Source organism: Tursiops truncatus, chromosome 3 (assembly GCF_011762595.2).
Source record: "Tursiops truncatus isolate mTurTru1 chromosome 3, mTurTru1.mat.Y, whole genome shotgun sequence".
Classification (NCBI taxonomy): Eukaryota; Metazoa; Chordata; class Mammalia; order Artiodactyla; family Delphinidae; genus Tursiops; species Tursiops truncatus.
This window is the reverse complement of record NC_047036.1, coordinates 117,801,313-117,819,520: the sequence shown is the minus strand read 5'-3', so window position 1 is coordinate 117,819,520 and position 18,208 is coordinate 117,801,313. Positions and strand designations below refer to the sequence as shown.

Genomic DNA, 18,208 nt, shown 5'->3' with positions numbered 1-18,208 from the left:
CTGGCCATCCTTGACCCCAGCTCTGCTTTCCCTGACATACCTTTCACTACCCCTCCCCCTACACACACCCACACACACATACTGCACACCTTGTAGAGCCCTTGGCATTTGGATCATCGCTGCTGCCCTTGAAGAGGTGGAAAAGAGCTCAGCGTGTGGGCACGGCGAGAGAGAGGGAGGGTTGGTGGAACCCAGGCGAGTGTGGCATCATGTGACGTCAGTGCATGGCTGCAGCTCCTCTTTGCGGGAGTCCCTCTGGCCGCCTGCTAAAGGCCTTCCTCTACTTGGGACAACCCTGCCCAGGGCTGACTGAAAGTGATTTTGGCCTAGGAGCTTCCTGAGAACTGCCAAGAAAACAAAAACAATACTGTTGACTAAGCTTGAGTCTGTTTACTTCCAACAACCCTCTGATGAGAAAACAGATTTTGAGTACTTCTCTACATTACACTGCTGATACTTGAACTCCGTTGTGTCTGTCTAGCTGTATTCAAACTTCTTATACTACTTTTCACACAGGAACTCAAGAGCTTGCTCTCCTACCTGTACCGTACTCTCATATTCCCTGCTTGCCCCCCTCCCCGCCGCAAAGGTATCTCCCATGTGTTCCTGGCTTTCTTCCCCTCCTTCTTCAAAAGAAGGGCCTCTGAACTGGACAGGGCCGCCATGTGTGCATGGCTTCTGGCCGAGTATCTGCCGTAGAGATCGATAGGGATTCGAAACTGGCCTTCCATGGATGAGATCTCTCATGTCTTCTCTTGCAGGCAACAGGAAGGTCGGGTGTGCAGCCATATCTCAGCTAGAATCAGTGCTGACCAGGGACGATGCCATGACCTGTGTTCCTGCCAAGATGTCCAAGAGCGAGGAAGTCCCCACCATCCTTGAGGAGGCCAAGGAGTTGCTCGGCCGGGCAAGCTAAGCCAGGTCCTGGGGCCATGGCAGCTCCTCAGTGGAGCTCCAGACTGTCCCTGCCCTGCAGCGTGTGGGTGAAGGGTCACAGAGATATTCCTCTGCGGTGGCCACTCCCATCACCTTGACCCCATCTTTGTCTCCAGCCTGCTGCTCTCTGTACATCACACACAGCTTCAGCTGCCTGGAGGCCAGAAGGAAAGGGCAGGGTGGGGAGGCCTGAGGCCAACCCGGCCAGCCCTGGCTCTCGTATTACCAAAGCAGGCTCTGTGTTTGCTGCCTTAACCCCAAGTGTCTCCTCCGTTCTCCGTGGCCTCATCTCAGACAAGGCCCCACCTGCTTTCTCAGCCTCTACCTTTCCCGTGGGCTTTTGCCTAGGTCAGTCTTGCTGGGTTTATGCTTTTCTTTTGTGTTTTCTCTGGCCCTGAGAACAGCATGGGCTGATGAACCTTTGGGCTCTGTCCCTCCTTTCATTGCTGTCACCACCACCCCGCCTCCCTGCTCCTCCTGCCCCTGGCTCTTGTTATTACTAGGGGTGTGGCATTGGGAGCTGCTTCCAAGGAAGTGGGGAGCAAATCCCCCTTATCCCACTTTTTGGGAAAGGCCTCCCAAAACAAAAAGAACCTGGACCACTTTTATCTGTTCTCCTGTGGCCTAGGCCAGAGCCTAGGGCGGGCAGGCATGGCACAGGTGGGACCTGCCCCCAGCCTGCTGCCATGCTCTGTGCCCTTGCCTCTCTGGACCCTCTGCACCAGCCCTAGGCTACTGCGCCACAGGCCCTTCTCACGCCCTCCCTAGAGCTTTGGTGCATCTCATCCCAACACCTTATCCTCTGTCTCCAGGGAAATGGGAGGTGGAGCCTCCTGGCTGAGAAATTGTTTTGCTAAAGGATCTATTTTTATATGAATTTTTTTTTTTTTTTAAGAAAAATAACTCTTCCTTCCTCCTTTCCCCTCCATAATATAAGAGGCTTTGTTTGATGGCAGGTTCCAGAGTCCCTGGGATTTCTCCCCACAAGCCTCAATTCTGAACAAGCCCCTGGACCTCCACCTCAGCCCTCAAGCCTCTGGGCCCTTGAGGCCAGTGCAGACTCTCTCTCCCAGCATCTGACTCTGGGGCAAGGGGAAGCTCTTCTCTTGTTGAGCTGGACCAGGCCTAAGAGTAGTGGGAGCTCTGAAACGACAGAGTTTTTATAAATTTAATATATTTATCAAGCCAAATGTGCAAATGCTAACTGGCCACTCTGGAGCAGTGCGCACAGGCTGTGCCCCACCCTGCTCTCTTCTCTGCAGTGGGCAGGCCAGACTCTTTGGCGGTCCCAGCCACAGGAAGCTCAGATTCTCCGGTCAAGGTAACACTTTGCCCTCCTGTGCTCCCTTCAGCTTCCCACCCCTGGGAGAGAGAATGGCACTGGTAGGACCTGGCGCAAAAGTATAGTTACTAGAGCAAGGGGGAGCTTAGGGGACCTAAGGGCGCCTGCAGGGAGGCCTTGGGGCCCGGAAGGAGGGTTCTGGTTGTTGGAGCCTGTGTGTGGAGGGGCAGCAGCAGCTCCTTTGCACTATTTCTGGGAGGACCGCGGTGCAGGGGCCTGCTGCTCCCCTAGGTCCCTCCTCCCTGCTGACATCTGGGGGTTTGACCCTTTCTTTTTTAATCTACTTTTGCTAAGATGCATTTAATAATAAAAAAGGGACAAAATGCAAACCTGTTCCCCTCACCTCTTGGGCTTCTGGGATGTCATCACCTCCAGTTTGTTGGGTTTGTTTCCAACTGTTAATAAAGCATTGAAACAGTACTGCCTTACAGCTTCGTTTGTGAATTTCTCAACTGTTTGTCTCCACTCTCATCCAGGCTTCTCCACTCTTGTCCTGCCTCAAGCCCGACTGACCTGACAAAATCATCAAAAGGGTGCCGGCACCTTCAAGGTGCCAGACGCTACGATTGGGCGCAGGGCTAGAACCGATCATACATAGTGGCTTCTGTCCCGCCATTTGCCCTCTGTAAAGGGGTAGGGCCCCAGTTCAGCCCCTACCCTTCCACATTGCTGCCTCTTGCCTTGGAACCCTTTTCTTGGATTCAGTTCTGGGACCCCACCTCCCCATGACCCCAGACTTCACATGCAGTTTCCTGGCAGTACCTGTGCCTCTTCTGCTAAGGGAAACCTATGACTGCCATTCTGCCATTCTCCCGTATTCCCCTCCCACACTCACTTTTGGTGTCCACAGACCACATTCCAGGCTAGGGCTTACCCTGGGGTGGAAACCTGAGCCTGCCCAGCAGAGGTCAAAAGACAGAGGTCATGCTCCAGGTGACTTGATGCTCAGAGCCCAGACTTGTTTGAGCACATTGTGACCTGCACAAAGAAATCTTACAAACCAGGTCCAGAACAGACAGGGAAAGGCTTGGAGAGGAACCACAAACCCATTTGGGCAGGCTCTGGAACTGGAAATAAAAGCCTCTTAAGTAACCCTGGAGCCTGTGCAGCTGTCTCCATCGTATGGCTGGGGATGCGGAGGTGGGTTCCCTGCCTCCTTCTTCCCCACCCCCAGAGGCCACGCGCTTCTGGCTTAGAGCTGTATAGGCACACATACCAATTAGGGGACCGACCAACCACAGCTGCTCACGCGCTCTGCCAGTCTCCTGCCGTGCCTGGAATAGAACCCAGGCGACCGGCACCCCGCCCTCTGCAGCCTGGCTCTCAGAAACAAAACCCCGCTTCCATCTCAGCAACCACGCACACCACCCTTCCTCCCACGCAAGAAAGCCGCCCCCAGACGCCTACCTAGTTGGAAGGCTTGGTTTCCATGACAACAGACTTCAGAAGCTGGGAGACCGCTTGACCGGCTCTGGGAGAGTACAGAGGACGCCCAGAGACAGCCACCCCCAACCCTGCTGTTGGGCATGCCCTTGCCCTCATCGACCTCCCTGAAAACCCCAATGGGTCTGTCTTTATGTCCTTCCGCCCCTTCCTCCCACTCTGTTGCCTGCAGCTTCTTTGGCGGCAGCAACCTCGAATCCCTCCTTGCTTCCAGGAGGCTGGAGGAGGCGGGAGACGGGCTAGGCGAGAAGTGAATGGAAAGCACAGAGAGAGGGAGAGAGGAAGGGAGGGCATCTGCGCCTGCGGGCAATCTTATATCTGTCTTGCCCTTTCTGTCCCCTTGACACCGCCCGCCTCCCCCCCCACCCCCCCACCCCCGTACACATGCATTCCAAGCCCCCTGGGAGGAAGGGTGGGGGAGGTGAGGGGTGTGGAGGAGGACTGGCAGAGGAGAGTCCACCCTCCTCCCCTGGCAGGGCGCTCGGGGTGGTCATTTTAGCAGGGAAGGGGCGGAACTCAGGAAACGTCCACGGCCCCTCTCCAGCTCTATTTGCCAGCCCGCGCCGCCCCCTCGCCTGGGTCTCCTCTTCTGCCTGGAGACGGCAGCGAACAGACAACGGAACCCGCCGCCGCACGCTGCCACGTCGCGCTCAGAAATCCCCTCCCCCACAGCGGACCCACAAGCCGATTACACACACGGGGTACAGATCCACAAGCACCATTACGGTCAACGCACACCATTATATATGCACGACGGTGTTGCCGCATTTAACAATTATACACAGACTCTCGGGCACTGACCCAAAACCAACACGCAACACAATAATCGCCTCCGATCCCGCTCGTCTTCCAGCATACAACTCTGAGCTCATCACTTCATCCACACACGCCAGGAGCCCCCATCTCTTACATAGAAACGGTGAACCTTTCAGAAGAAATCTTTTAATTTTTTTCAAAGAAAAAAAGCCATATAAATATTAGAGTATAAAACTTGCGTGAGACACAGGAAGGGGGTGGGGTGGGGAGCTACGTGACTATGCAAAGAGAAGCGCTTAGAGGAGTCAGGACGCGGGAGGGGGTCGCCGCAGCGCGTGGACACAGCACAAAACACAGCACGGGCCGCCGCAGGCAGATTCGGGGACAGACGGCTGCGTGGAGCCCGCCGCCCGCGGCCCACTCGCCATTACGGAAAAGCACGCCGCACTATACACTATTGGCTATTCTACACCAGCCGAAAGGGGGGGGAGGGCTCTACACCACTGCAAGGGCCGGGTGGGGTTCTCGCGAAGCCCCGCTGCGTGAACGGGACGCCGGGGGCAGAAGGGGTGGACAGAGGAAGATCTATGCACAAGGAGGCACTGGGGAACTTTAACCAGGCTCTGGCCACGAGGGATCAGACTGGGGGCCTGGGCAGTGGCCTTCACAGAGATGAAATGGCACCTGTCGAGGTGAAGGACTGGGGTTGCTGGATGCAGGGGCCCTGTGGAGAAGCAAGCCCTGATCCTGGGCTGACACTTTCCACTTGGTCCCTGCTCTAGCTCCTTTCCTTCCCAACCCAGGGACCAAAAATGGTCTAGCTGGCCCTCCCTTCCTGCTGGGGCCACACTGATCCTTCCACCAGCAGCACCTCTGGAGTACCCAGCACCCACAGAGGCCCCTCTGACCTCTCCAGGGGACCTGGTCCCAAACCTGCTCAGAGCTTCCTTGGACCATAATGCCAGTTTAAATCCATTGGTGCCCGTAGCTCAGCCCACCGCTGGCTGCCTGGGCTGCCCTGTATATGATAGATGAGGGTCCAGCCTGGTGCTTGGCTTATGGCTGGAATTTGGGGATCTGGTCAGTACCCTGGGGGCATACAGAGCCTCCAGCAAGACCCTGTTAACTGATGGATCAAGCTTTGTCCATCCCCCCCATACACACACACACAGACACACACACACACCCTTCCCTTCTTTATCTTACCACCCCATACTGTCTTAGAACATGCAGTGAAGTCTCTTGTTTGGGGAGGGGGAAGTCACAGCATGCAGTGGGAACATCAAACAATGAAAACCAAAAGACTGGTCCCCAGGGTGTTGGGAAGAGGCATGGTAGCAAAATGCCCTCCCTAAATCCAGCAAGCATCAGTACCATGGGAATGGTGACCATATCTCCCAAAACTTGAGCTTGGTCTCAGGTCCTGGAAGGAGGTGAAGGGATTGGCACCAAACCATGCTTTGGGGGAAGTCTGAGAATTGAAGGAGAGGCCAAGAGGTCATGATGCCCTTCCAACTCTTCAGAACTATGAGCCTTTTTAGGTCACCAGGTACCTCAACACCCCCAAACAACTTAAGAAAGAAGAGCTGTTGAGGAGGAGGGTGGGGTGGGTCGGGTAGCAGGGAGGCAGGGGATGGATGGGCCCGATTGAATTTGGAAGATGGAGGAGTTCAGCTGTAACTGAAAGGGGTGTGATAAATGGTGTCTACACTAACCCACTACCCCCATGGGCACAGCAATTGATTGGATGGGGGTTCCCAGCAGAACTCCCTTTGCATATTCAATCCCCTGGGGGCAGAGGGGGGGTGTTGACTGGGCACTTGTTTCTGTTTCCCAAGGGGAGCATGGCCTGGGCCCCTACCAGTATCCTGGGGGTGAGCCCTGAAAATCCGAGGCCTGGGCACAGGTAGGGAGAGGCTGGGCTGGTTGGGGAGGGAGGCTGCCCTGTGGCTCCAAGGCCTGGCCTCCGCATTACTTCTTCTCCTTCTTGCCCGACTTCTTCTTGTTGCCGTTGCCACCTGCCGGGGCCTTGCCATCTCGCTTGCCAGCTGCGTTGGTCAGAGTGGCATTGCTGCCGGGGATGTAGACGTTCTGGCGGTAGTCGGGCACGTGCTGCAGGGTGAACTGGGGTCCGTAGCGGGCACTCAAGCCCATGGTGCCGGCACTCCCTCCCAGGGTGGAGCTCCCATCAGCGGCTTCTGCAGAGACAAGGGAAGGTCAGGGGCTAAACTTCAGGGTCCCCAACAGTTACTCTCTTATAGCACAAGCAGTTATAGCACTGGACACACCATCCCATCCACAAAGGGGTAGGACTAAGAGGCTCTAGCGTGACCACCTAGGTTTCATTCCTAGTTCTTTTACCTAGTCAACTGTGATCCTAGTCAAGTGTACCTAACCTCCCTATGTCTCCTCAGTTTCCTGAACTGCAAAATGGGGATAATAATAGTACCTATCTCTTCTGGTTTTCGCGAAGGCTAACCAAGATTACATATGTAAAGCATGTAGACTAGTGACTTCAAACATGCTAGCTGTCATTTCTCTCAGGGCTGAGACACTGCTCTCAAGGCCTTGCCCTAGCCCTTCTCCAGGCAGCCTCTCTGGTCTCCACACTAGACCACAGACTCCTGGGCGACCAAGACCATGGTTCGTGCAGGTTCCCATCCTGTTCCACCCAGTGCCAAGCACAGACCGGGCATTGAGTTGTTCTCTTATGAGTTAGGAGTAGGTGCTTTTCCAGGGATTCATTTCGTAACAGCAACCAGTGCCTACTGTGTGCCAAGCACCTTGCTAGATGTTGCACATGCATGACGGCTTTTTACCTCAACTCAACACTCCAGGGACGTGTGTGCTCTTATCCCTGCTTTACAGATGAGAGAAGCAAGGGTCAGAGAAGGTAAAAGACTAGCCCAAGGCCTACGAGCCAGGACAGGTGAGAGCAGGGGTGAGGCCTAAGTGTATCTTAAGTGTATGCTGTAGGGTATGGTCACCACCACCACCACCACCAGAGGCCTGCACCTCATCGCTGCTCTGAGGATACAGGAGGGGGAGAGAGGCTGAGAAGATGATGATCTCAGGACCAGATGTCTTAGGTACAATGTAGGCACAGGCTCACAATGTCAGAGTAGGTGACATCAGAGAGAGCCTGTAGCCCAACTTCCCATCCTGCACAAGAAGAAACTGGGGTCCAGAGAAGTGCAAATTCTGACTCTGGCTCAGTGTCACCTGGGAGCTTGTGAGAATCACAGACTCAGAATCTGCATTTTAACAAGATCTCCTGGTGATGTGTATGCACGTTAAAGGGAGAGAAGCACAGAAGTACCTACCTCCCTGGGTTTCTGTGAGGATTCAAGGAGACAGTGCTTCATCCAGTGAAGCACTTGGTAAGAGCTCACTAAACGTCAGCTGCTGCCGCCAGCACCACCACCAGCACCATACTGCGCGTCACTGCTTCCATCCTACGTGCTCCCGCGCCGCCTCCCCGGGGGCAACAAACCAGGAGTTTTGATGACTCTGGCAGAGCTCATGAAGCCTCTTGCTGGAGTCCTCCCGCAGTTGGAGAGTTAAAGCCCCAGGAGTGCCCAGCCCAGCCCCCATAGAGCAGAAGAGGTTCCCCCCACCCTGGCCTCCCTCCACCCTCACCCCAGACCCTGGAAGTGGGTAGAGAGGGTGACTAAAGCCGGAGAGGCTGAGTAACCCTGGGACACCAACCAGGGATTGAGAAACAGACAGGAAATATTTTCAAAGAACAGCACCAAAGGGGGAGGGGCAGAAGAGAAAGCCGAGGAGAGATGAGCCCCGGCCTTTCCCCCTCCTCACTCCAGCGCTCAGGTTTCCACAGCCTCCATTTCAAGCCCCAAATCTCCGCCGTCCGAGGGCCTTCAGGGGGCGGGGAAGTAGGTTGGGTGGGAGGGAGCAGCGCCCACTTCCTCCTCTCCTTCCTCCGGCTGCGCCCCTCCCCCAGCCCTTTCATTGCACGGACGTTTCCTCCGTTTTCCCTAATTAATTCCAGGAGGGAGCGGGTCCTCGACCGCGCTGCTCCCTCCCCTCTCCGCCCCCCCGGAATGGAAGCAATGGGGGAGGGGGCCCAGATCCGGCTTCAAGAGCCAGGGTTCCAGAGTGATTTAGGGGTCAAGAGGGGAGACTGTCAGGGGCGCCAGAGAGAGAGAGACAGAGAGAGGGAGAGAGAAAGGGGAAGAAATGGGGAGAAACAGGGAGAAGGGAGGCAGAAAGAGAAAGCTGGGAAATAGGCTTGACTGGGTAACTGGAAGCCAGGCCCACCCACATCCTACATGCACCCACGATCTCTAAGGAGCACCCTAAGGGGCACCCGAGCAGATGAAATGACAAAGCGAGCCCCGCCACCTCCTCCCCAGAAGCCCAGACCTGATGTTAGCCTGGGCCCTACAGGATGCAGTGAAGCTGGGCTGGACCGGGAGGGAGGAAGATGGGGAAACCCAGAGTGTAAGAGAAACGGGCTGCCCTTGAGTTCCGTCCGGTCAGCTCTGCCGCGAAGGAGCCAGCCGTGTGACCCTGACCGAGGCCCTGCCTGACCCCGACCTCAGTTGGATTGAAGGCTCTGACCTTCTGTGGAATCAAGTCTCCAATGGCCCCCCCTACCTTCTAACCCTGCAAGACCTACACTGGGCAGGAACCAGGATCTTTCCTGAGTCCAAGGAGAAACAGATTTTGAAGAGCAGCAAGAAAGAACCTGGGCATCCTCTGGCCTGGAGGAGGGGAGAGCGCTGCCAGCCTCTCTCCTCAGGGAAGCACCTCCCAGCCCCATCCTCCCCGCTCCTCCCGCCCTGCCCTCCCCACCCCGGGGCTGAGGGCGCAACTCCAAGCAGTCCAGGAGGCCCGGTGAGACTCAGCCAGGGCCAGCTGAGCCACAGGCTGCAGCCTCCTTGAGAGCACACCTCCCCCTCAAAGGTTTATTTAAAAAGCCTCCCAAGTATACTTGCTCTCCCGCCTGCTTACTCCTCCTCAGCAGCCCCACAGGCCTGGGTGGGCTGGACTCCAGGAACCTCTCTGGCTCCAGGGCCAGGAAGGGGGTGTGAAAGTGAGAGTAGGGCCTGACCCTGCCACCTCCACCCCCAAGGTCCATCCCCCCAGCTGACACCCGGCTCGGGCCCTGTGTGGGCCAGAGGGGTGGAGCCCTGACAGGGGAGCCAGACTGCGGTGACCCGGGGGCCTTCTGGGAGGGTCTGGGGCTATAAATACTGATTCCATTTCTGTTTTTAAAATCTGGATTTAGGCTAAAAAGTCTGCTTCCTGGCCTTAGGGCTCAAAGCCACAACAGCTAAAATATACCTTACTGTCTGTTTACTTCCCTCAAGAACCCAACTTGGCATCTCCTCAGACCCAGCTAACTCCCTCTTTCCTACTCAGTATCTGGCCTCTCTAGAGCTACAGCAGCTCTCCCACTCCCACTCCCACGCCGAACCGGGGTCAGCTCTGTCCCAGAAGGCTGGCCCCCCCCTGCCCCTTCTCCCTTCCTCTTCGCCACCCATGGCCTCGCCCCACTGGGCCTCACAGACATCCGGGGAAGGCTTGCCAGATTTAACAAATAAAAATAAAGGGTGCCCAGTTAAATCTGAATTTCATATAATTTTTTTTTAGTACAGTATGTCCCAGTCCTAACATTTGGAACCTACTCATGCTAAAATATGACTTGTTGTTTATCTGAAGTTACAATTAACGGGTCATCCTGTATTTTATCTAGAACCCTCATCTGGGAGAATAACGCAGCACTAAGAGAAGTTTGGCCTCTAAATTTATTCAGCTAAAAGGGAAACTGAGGCTGAATGGAAAGGCAGACACGGTCACTGGTATACAAAGGGCATGAACTTAGGAGTCGGGCTGGCTTAGGATTCCCAGTTTGCAGCTCAAAATGGGGGCCCTGGAGCAAGCGACTTCTTGGTTCCCTCATCTGTCAAATGGAAGGAATTAGACCTGCCTTGCAGAGCTGGTGAGAGGATCCACTGACATGTGGCCCATCAGGTTTGCCTAGCATCAAGTTTGGGGCAGCACACAGGCACAACTGTAGTGATTACAGTTCTGACTTTACTTGGTTCTCTACCCACCGGGCCTCCAGACATGCTGGACAGCCGGGCTCTCGGTTCACTATGTAAGGCCACTGCCGGCTTCCATATAAGCCCAGGACTGGCTTCTCCAGAAGCTAGTCCTTATTAGCCGGCGTTATTCTAACTCTACCTTCTATCCCACCATGGGTCAAAAAAGATAATCGTTAATCAATTTTCGCCATTGCATATCATGCCCTTCCTCTCTGCCAATCCTATGCTGAGGCCTCACATTCTGCCCTCACGACACCACAGTGAGATCTGTTATTATCGTTCGGATTTTGTAGTCAGTGAAACTGCGGTCCAGGGGGCTTAGTCACTTGCCTGATGACTCACAGCTTAGTGGTGGCATGAGGGTTTGAATCCAGGCTGGCCTGCCTCCAAAGCCTGTGCTCTTAACTACTAATGATATTATTCCGCCCCCCTCCGTCCCCACTGGCTCAGGACTCTTCTTACTTTTCAGGGATGAAAACCATCACCTGAATCTCTATTGTTGAAGTTCTTTGTTAGCCTTGTGGGAAAAGCAAAATCCTGCTCTGCAAGTGGGGGCCACCAAAAAAGACAGTGTGTGCTCTGGACACTCATGTCCAGAGTGTGTGCTCCCTGCTGGGAGTATCCACACCCACTTCCATGGATTGAGGGCATGTATGTGCCAGGCCCAGTTCTATGTGCTTTACGGTATCATCTCACTGAATCCTTACAACAATCCTTTGAGGTCGCTGTCCCCATTTTCTCGTCTGAGGAAACTGAGGTTTAGAGAGATTAAGCAAACTGATCAAAGTCACAAAGGTAGTTAGCGGCAGAGCTAGGACCTGACCTATACTTGTCCCTTCCAAGGCTAGAATTTTAACCACTACTCCCTACTTCTCCTGCAAGGATCTTTCCCTGTTCATTCCCCTCTGGGCATCCCAGGACCACCCCCATCCCTCAGCTATTCCCTAACCCGGCTTTATATCCTGGAATTATGGGCTGCCTCAGATCGGCTGAAAGGTCCAGAGGAACCACATAGGTGGAAAGCCAGTCTCAGGGCACGGTGCTGTGGGATGCACCCCAGAACCCCAGGTCTCCCACCCCACACATGCTGGCACAACTTACCACTGGCGGAGGCCAAGATCATGGCTTGCAGCATCTCTGTGTCAAACTGGTTGTTGGGCCAGGTGCCGGTTTCATCGCCATTTTGGGATCTGCGGAGAGAATGGGATGGTGATCACGGTCTCCCAAGCCACCAGCTCATGCCCCTCCTGTCCTCTCCCAGGGCTCCCACATCCAGTGCCTATCCCCAGCCCATGCCCAAGACCTGCTCCCTTCCAGCAAGGTAGGAGGCATATTATACAATCCTTCAGAAGCCAGACCGCGCCCCCCATTTGCCAGTCCCCCAAACCAGCTTTCTACTGTTTCAGACACCATGGCCCTTCGAGGGAGAGGGCAGGATGCACTGAAGCTTGCCCGCCTTGAGGGAGCAGTGGCTCACAGTGAGGGGGAGCAGACCCTCTCCTGAGGACAGTGAGGGTGGGAAACGGGAGAGAATGTACCAGACCTTGACAAAGGTGAGAGGACCTCGGGGGAGAGGCTGGGGGCCCCACGAGACACGGAGAGAGGTTTCTAAAACTCAAGTCTGATCACTTCAGTGGCTCGCTGAGCCCTCAGGATAAAATCCACAGGCACACAAGGACCAGCCCCTCCTATTTCATAAGAACACCCCCAACCTCGCTCTCAAACATTCTATCAGAAACCTTTTCTGAGGCGCTTTCCCTAATTCCTCAAGCTCTCTCTTGCGGCACACCATTCCCTAGAATGCAAGTTCCCTACCTCTGCCTTGGTAACATGAATAGGTTGCCAGAGGGGACCCCTAAGCCCACCCAGGCTGGGTTAGGTGCCTCCGCTGTGCTCCCACCCCCACTGTCTGCCCTGCGGTGGCTCTAGTCCCACTGTGACTGCCACTGTCCCCACCTGTCCGCTCCACCCCCAGACCCAGCTCCTTGAGCTCTGGGACCAGGACTGTGCCCGTTTTCTACTGAAGCACCTAGTTAAGAGCTTTCGATGCTCTAAACATTGAGAAAAACACGAGGTGATTCCTAATTGTTAAAAATGTTAATCTGTAAAAGAACTCTAAGGGATGCTAGCCCAACTTGGATTTTTCCCATAGTAACTATTTCCATGCTTTGGGGGGGGATTTTCAGGGATCAAATGATTTCCATTTTTGAGGGGAAGGGGAAGCAGCCTGACACACACGTCTATTAGTCGACCTTTGCACCATCTGGAACACTAAAGTTCCTCAATAAATGTTTGTTGCCTGAATGAATGGGGAAAGCCCTGCCCAGAAAGTTAGGCTCACTATGAGGTAAGAAGGGTTTGGCACCAGGGGAGGGGCTGCAGGGAATGCCTTGAAGGCAAGAAAGAGAGAGAGAGAGAGAGAGAGAGAGAGAGAGAGAGAGAGAGAGAGAGAGAGAGAGTGTGTGTGTGTGTGTGTGTGTGTGTGTGTGTGTATTTTGTCACAGTGGCTGAGCACAGTCGAGAGCTGTTTTACAATTTTTCCAAGGTCTGTCCCTGCTTATGGTTTCCCCTGATCTGGAATTCCCATCCCCAGGCAGGTGGACTCAGTCTACGGCTCAGACCAGCTGCTGTGTGGTCCCCTCTACGGGGTCACAGCAAATGTAGAGTTAGGGTTGGAGGAGAAAGCAGGAATGTCATTTCTCCCTCCACAGAATGGGAAGAGCTGGGATTCTGGGTTCATTTATTCAATCAATATTCATTGAGCAAGTACTGTGTGCCAGACACAGGACTAGGTGCTGGGTTTGTAGCTGTGAACATGACTGAACTAGTCTGACTTCACCATGCTCGATCTCCATGGAGAGGCTGATATTAAATAATTACACAATAATTGAATTGTAATTGTGACAAGCAAGTGCTATGGAGGCAAAGAGCAGGGGTACAGGAGAGTTCTGCCTAGTTGGGGTTAGGGAGCCAGTCAGTCCAGGCTTCCTCAAGGAAAGGACAGGGTATTTAAATCTGAAGAGGCTATCCAGGGGATCTGCAGGAGAATGCCAGCCAAACAAACGTAGGAGGAGTGATAGAAAATCAACACTGTATAACTGCTGATGTAAAAACCGATTCAGGCAAGGCTCATCAGTGAATATAAAAGCAGCGAAAGGTTGCTGCACAGTCTCATATATCACCCACAGATTACTTATTAATCACCAATATTTAAAAATATCTTTGTAACAGAGAGATCTGGGAATACCACTTTAACCCAGGGAACAAACTGACAGGAAATGATTCCCAGCAGAAAGTGTACAATGACCCCCACGCAGTATTCTTATCAGACTCTGTAAGCTGATCTCACCATGAGAAAATGATCAGCAAATCCAGACTGTGAGACATTTTGAAAGACAACTGGCCTGGACTCTTTAAAACATGTCTATGTCTTAAAAAAAACAACCCTCCAAAAGGTAAGGAGGCTGTTTTAGATTAAAGGAGATGAAAGAGAGGTAGCAAGCAAATGCAATTCGTGTTCCTTGATTGAATTCTGGAGTTAAAAGAAAAAAAAATACAGGTTGAAAGGACATTTGGGGAACATTTATGAAAATCTGCTAGTAGACTGTATATTATTGCATTAATGTTAAATTCTTCAAATGTGATCATTCTTTTGTGGTTATGTACGAGAATGTTATTGTTATCAGGAGAGAGATACTGAAGTGTTTCAAATGTTATGATGTCTGCAACTCTCAAATGGTTCAGGAAAAGAAGTGTGTGAGGTGTGTGTGTGCATGTTGAGAGACAGAGAGAGAGGAGAAAGTAAATGTGCAAAATATTAACAATTGATGAATCTAGGTTTAAAAGAGTATTTGGATGTTCATCATATGACTCTTTCAACTTTGAGAGGTTTGAAGCATTTCAGAGTAAAAAACTGAGGGGTAAAATGAAGCTAACTAGGAGAAGGGTAGTGTTGTGAAAGCTTTCCAAGCAGAGGGAGCAATACCCCGCAGCCTCTGAGGCTGGGAGGACCTTGGTGAGTTCAAACCACTGAGAGAAAACCAGTGTGGCTGCCATAAGGCGCAGTGGTGTCAGGGCCTGGGGCTGCAGAGTGTACACTAAAGATTTTGGTCTCATCCTAAGAGCTCTGGGAAGCCACTGAAGTATATAAAAGGGGGGTTGTCATGATCAGATTTAAGTATTTAAAGGTCATGGTTGCTCCTATGAGAAGACTGAGGGTTGGGGGTACCTCTGGGAGGACGGGAGCCCAGTGATGGAGCCTCAGCCACCTCTGTCTCCATGAAAATCCAGGAGTCCTTACTTGCAGGCAGACTGAGCTCTCTCTGGGCCTGCCCGGGGGCGCAGGGCTGAGGCAGGTGGCTTCAGGCCGAGGTGAAGGGCCTAATGGGGAAAGAGTGGGAGATCAGGTAGGGGGGTGAGCAGCAGGGAGAAGAGCTTTGGGGCTGTGGGGTAGACAACAGGGTCGAACACCAGGTTAGGATGCCCTGTGGTGGTGGGTGATGGTGTTGAGGGAATAAAGGTGAGTGGAAGGGTGGGCCTGGAACCATGATGGCCTGGGCGGAAAGGATTCTTGGGAAATGATTGAAGGCTAGAGGCCAAGCACGTGGGCAGGAGATGAGTAGAGAGACAGACTTCTTTTTGAACCACTTACTCAGAACTTCTTATTTCTGGGTAGTGGGCTGACTAAATTACATACATATTGTCTATTTCAGCCTCAGAACCACCTACAGATTAGTGTTATTATCCCTATTTCCCAGCAGATGAAACTGGGCTCAGAGAGGTTGAGAGACTTTCCCAAAATCACACAGCTGGCAACAGGCAGAACTACAACCTGTACCCACTATGTGCCAGTGCCTGTGACAGGCCCTAGGATTTAAGAGGTGATATGATTCTTGCCCTAAGAAGTTTGTATTCCAGTGTGCTGTGTGCGTGTGTGTGTGAGGGCAGTCCCAGAGGCTGGGTTGTAAAATTATGAGTACTTTTTCTTTTAAACTGTTTTCTCTATTTCTCATGTTTCTATAATGAGCGTGGGTTATTTTATAAGCAGAAAAAAAAAAAGATGCTATTTGTTTGTTGAATGCCCAAACTGAGGGAGAGCAGGGATAGTGTCTCTCAGGGGAGGTGGAACAGAAGGGGAAATGGCAGTGTGGAGCCATCCAAGGAGAACAGTGTGGGGACCAGGGAAAGCCAAATGGAGACCCTCCTCTGGGCAGAGGCTGGGAACAGCTGCAGGGCGGGGCCTGGGGTACAGCCTGAGAAAGGAGAACTGGCTTGCTGGGCTCAGGGCTTGAGACAACAGCTGTTGGGATCAGAAGCCAAAAGGAGGACCTGAGCAGGGGGTAGCGGTGGAGAGAAGCAACACCTGGCAGGCAGGGACTTCCTTTTGTCTAGGCAATGGGACAGGGCGCTGGCTTGAACTTGAACCAGGTTTACTGAAGAACTCGACGCTAGTCCTGCTCTGAACCTGGTGTCCCAGTAGCCAAGGTAGGCCAGAGAAGCACTGGGGAGCCAGAACCAGGCTTAGACTGAATAAGAGAAATCTCCCCTCTTCATCTTCTCACCCCCATTGACTCCTCAGAATGGCAGCAAAGAAAACCTGCATCATTCTGCTGAGGCTGAGAGGCCTCACCACAGGACCTTTGCACATGCTCTTCCCTCCACCTGGAATGCTCTTCCCTGTTTCCTTCAGCTGGTTAATCCACAGCCTCATTTCCTCCTGGATGTCCTCCTGCTCCCTGACCAGGTCAAATCCCTATTTTATACTCTCACCACCAGGAACTGCTCTTCACAGCACTTACGGTAGCTGTAATCTTACTATTTTTTTTGAGTAATTATTTGGTTCCTATCTGTCTCCCTCAACACACTGTAAACTCCCTAAGGCAGAAGTTATGTCTATCTTATATCTCCTACACCTAGAATACTACCTGTCCTACGGTAGGTGCTTATTAACTATTTATTGAATGAACGAAAGGGGGAAGTTATAGTTGCTGGACTGGGCCCCTAACATTTGACTTCATCTGGGCCCCTGTGCAGCTGAATCTTAAATGTTTGTTCCATCCCCCTCAAGTTAACTAAGGAAGCGAGAGCACTGCACCTTCTCCTCCATCTCCCCAAGAGCTCCCTCATGTACTTTAGGCCACCAAGTCTCTCATTTGATGAAAAGGGACTTGAGGCAGCCAGTCTAGAAGGCACGTAAGAGTCCAACGGCTAATAAGGACCTGCTGTAGAGCACAGGGAACTCTACTCAATACTGTGTAATGACCCATATGGGAAAAGAATCTAAAAAAGAATGGGTATGTGAATATGTGTAACTGATTCACTTTGCTGTGCACCTGAAACTAACATAATATTGTAAATCAACTATACTCCAATAAAAATTATTTTAAAAAAAGGAGTCAATTGGTGGGGCTCTCAAGTTCAGCAATGAATTCTGCTTCAGGGCCAGTATACGGCCTGGGGTGGCGGTGGGTAAAGGGAGCATGAATTGCCCTGTACTTCTCATCACCTCAGCTCAAATGGCACTTCCTCCTGGAGGTCTCCTCTATCCTCCTCCCCCATTACACTCACATGACCCTCCTCCCAGAACTTGCCATGATTTGTAACTAGAAATTTTTTTAGTGTGATTTGTTGTCAATTTTCTGTGTTCCCTGCTGGCATGGCAGCCTGTAAGTGCAAGGATCGTGTCTGCTTGTTCACTCTTACAGGCCAATGTTTAGCACAGGGCCTGGCTCATAGTATATGCTCAATAAATATTTGTTGAATGAATAAATACACGAACGAATACATGAACGACCTAACGGATAAACCTGTGGGAAGGCTGGCAAGACCAGCAGAGAGAAAGGAGAAAGCTGGGGTCAAGGGAGGGGCAAGGGCAGTCCAAGCCATCTGGTTTGCTGCCTTCTAGGGGCCTGCTAGGCTCTAACTGCCTTGAGACCTCGGCAGGACTCACATGCCCAGAAGCTGGAGTCTCCACCGTACACCAGGGTGTCCCGGGTTCTTGTGGCAGTGAGGGCTCAGCATCTGGGGAATGTGGGCAGCAAGTGTCCAACCAGAGAGGAGGTGGGGAAGGCAGCCCAAGCTCTGCCCTCCGTCTCCTGGGCTTCTTGGACTCCACCAGGCTCCCAGGGTCACCAGACTTCTAACAGGGAGGCCTGGCCCAGAGCTGACCCCACTCCCCTCAAACCAACTGCAGGTCTTTTGCTGAAGTCTTCCTCCCCTCCACCCCACCCCCGCCCCGCTCGCCCCAGGGAGTTCCTGTCTTAGCAGGAATTCATACCAGATTGATCTGAGCAGCTGGGGCAGCCTGGATGGGAGGGTGTATGGTGGAGAGCAGAGATCAAACACTCTGTCTGTGAGGGGCTGGGGAGGGACAGAGCCTGGGGGGCGGGCATGTGTGTGCTGGCTTGCCCACAAGTTTTAGGAAATGAGAGACAGAGAGAGAGACACACAGTAAAAGACAGGATAAAAGAGAGAGAGAGAGAGATAAAGAAAGAGCAACAGAGAAAGAGACCCATTAAGGCAAAAAGAGACAGACAAGAGACTTAGAGAGATATACAGAGAGAGACAGAGACAGAGACAAAGACAAAGGAGACACAGAGAGGCCGAGAACAGAGAAGAAAGGAGAAACAGTGAGAGGGAGAGAAAGAGACTGGAGACAGAA

At 52.8% G+C, this 18,208-nt stretch overlaps 2 protein-coding genes across 21 annotated transcripts in view; one reads left to right on the top strand and one right to left on the bottom strand.

Moving 5' to 3' along the window:
• DIAPH1 (diaphanous related formin 1) overlaps positions 1-2,698 on the top strand; it is a 98,021-nt gene extending 95,323 nt beyond the window's left edge. Inside the window, exon 28 of the mRNA XM_073802624.1 lies at positions 762-2,698. Coding sequence (XP_073658725.1) covers positions 762-916 — 155 coding nt within the window. The 3' untranslated portion in view covers positions 917-2,698. The remainder of the gene's footprint in view (positions 1-761) is intronic.
• Positions 1,802-18,208, bottom strand: part of LOC101336507 (protocadherin gamma-C4) — a 171,868-nt gene continuing 155,461 nt past the window's right edge. For 19 of the 20 annotated variants that reach the window (XM_073802615.1, XM_073802613.1, XM_033853316.2 and 16 more), the window contains exons 3-4: positions 11,650-11,738; positions 1,802-6,675 (exon numbers count right to left, since the gene is read on the bottom strand). In XM_073802615.1, the coding sequence (XP_073658716.1) occupies positions 6,449-6,675; positions 11,650-11,738 (316 nt within the window). In that variant the 3' untranslated portion in view covers positions 1,802-6,448. Of the gene's footprint in view, positions 6,676-7,800; positions 7,952-11,649; positions 11,739-18,208 lie in introns of all 20 variants that reach the window. The other variant, XR_012330887.1, reaches the window with a different exon arrangement.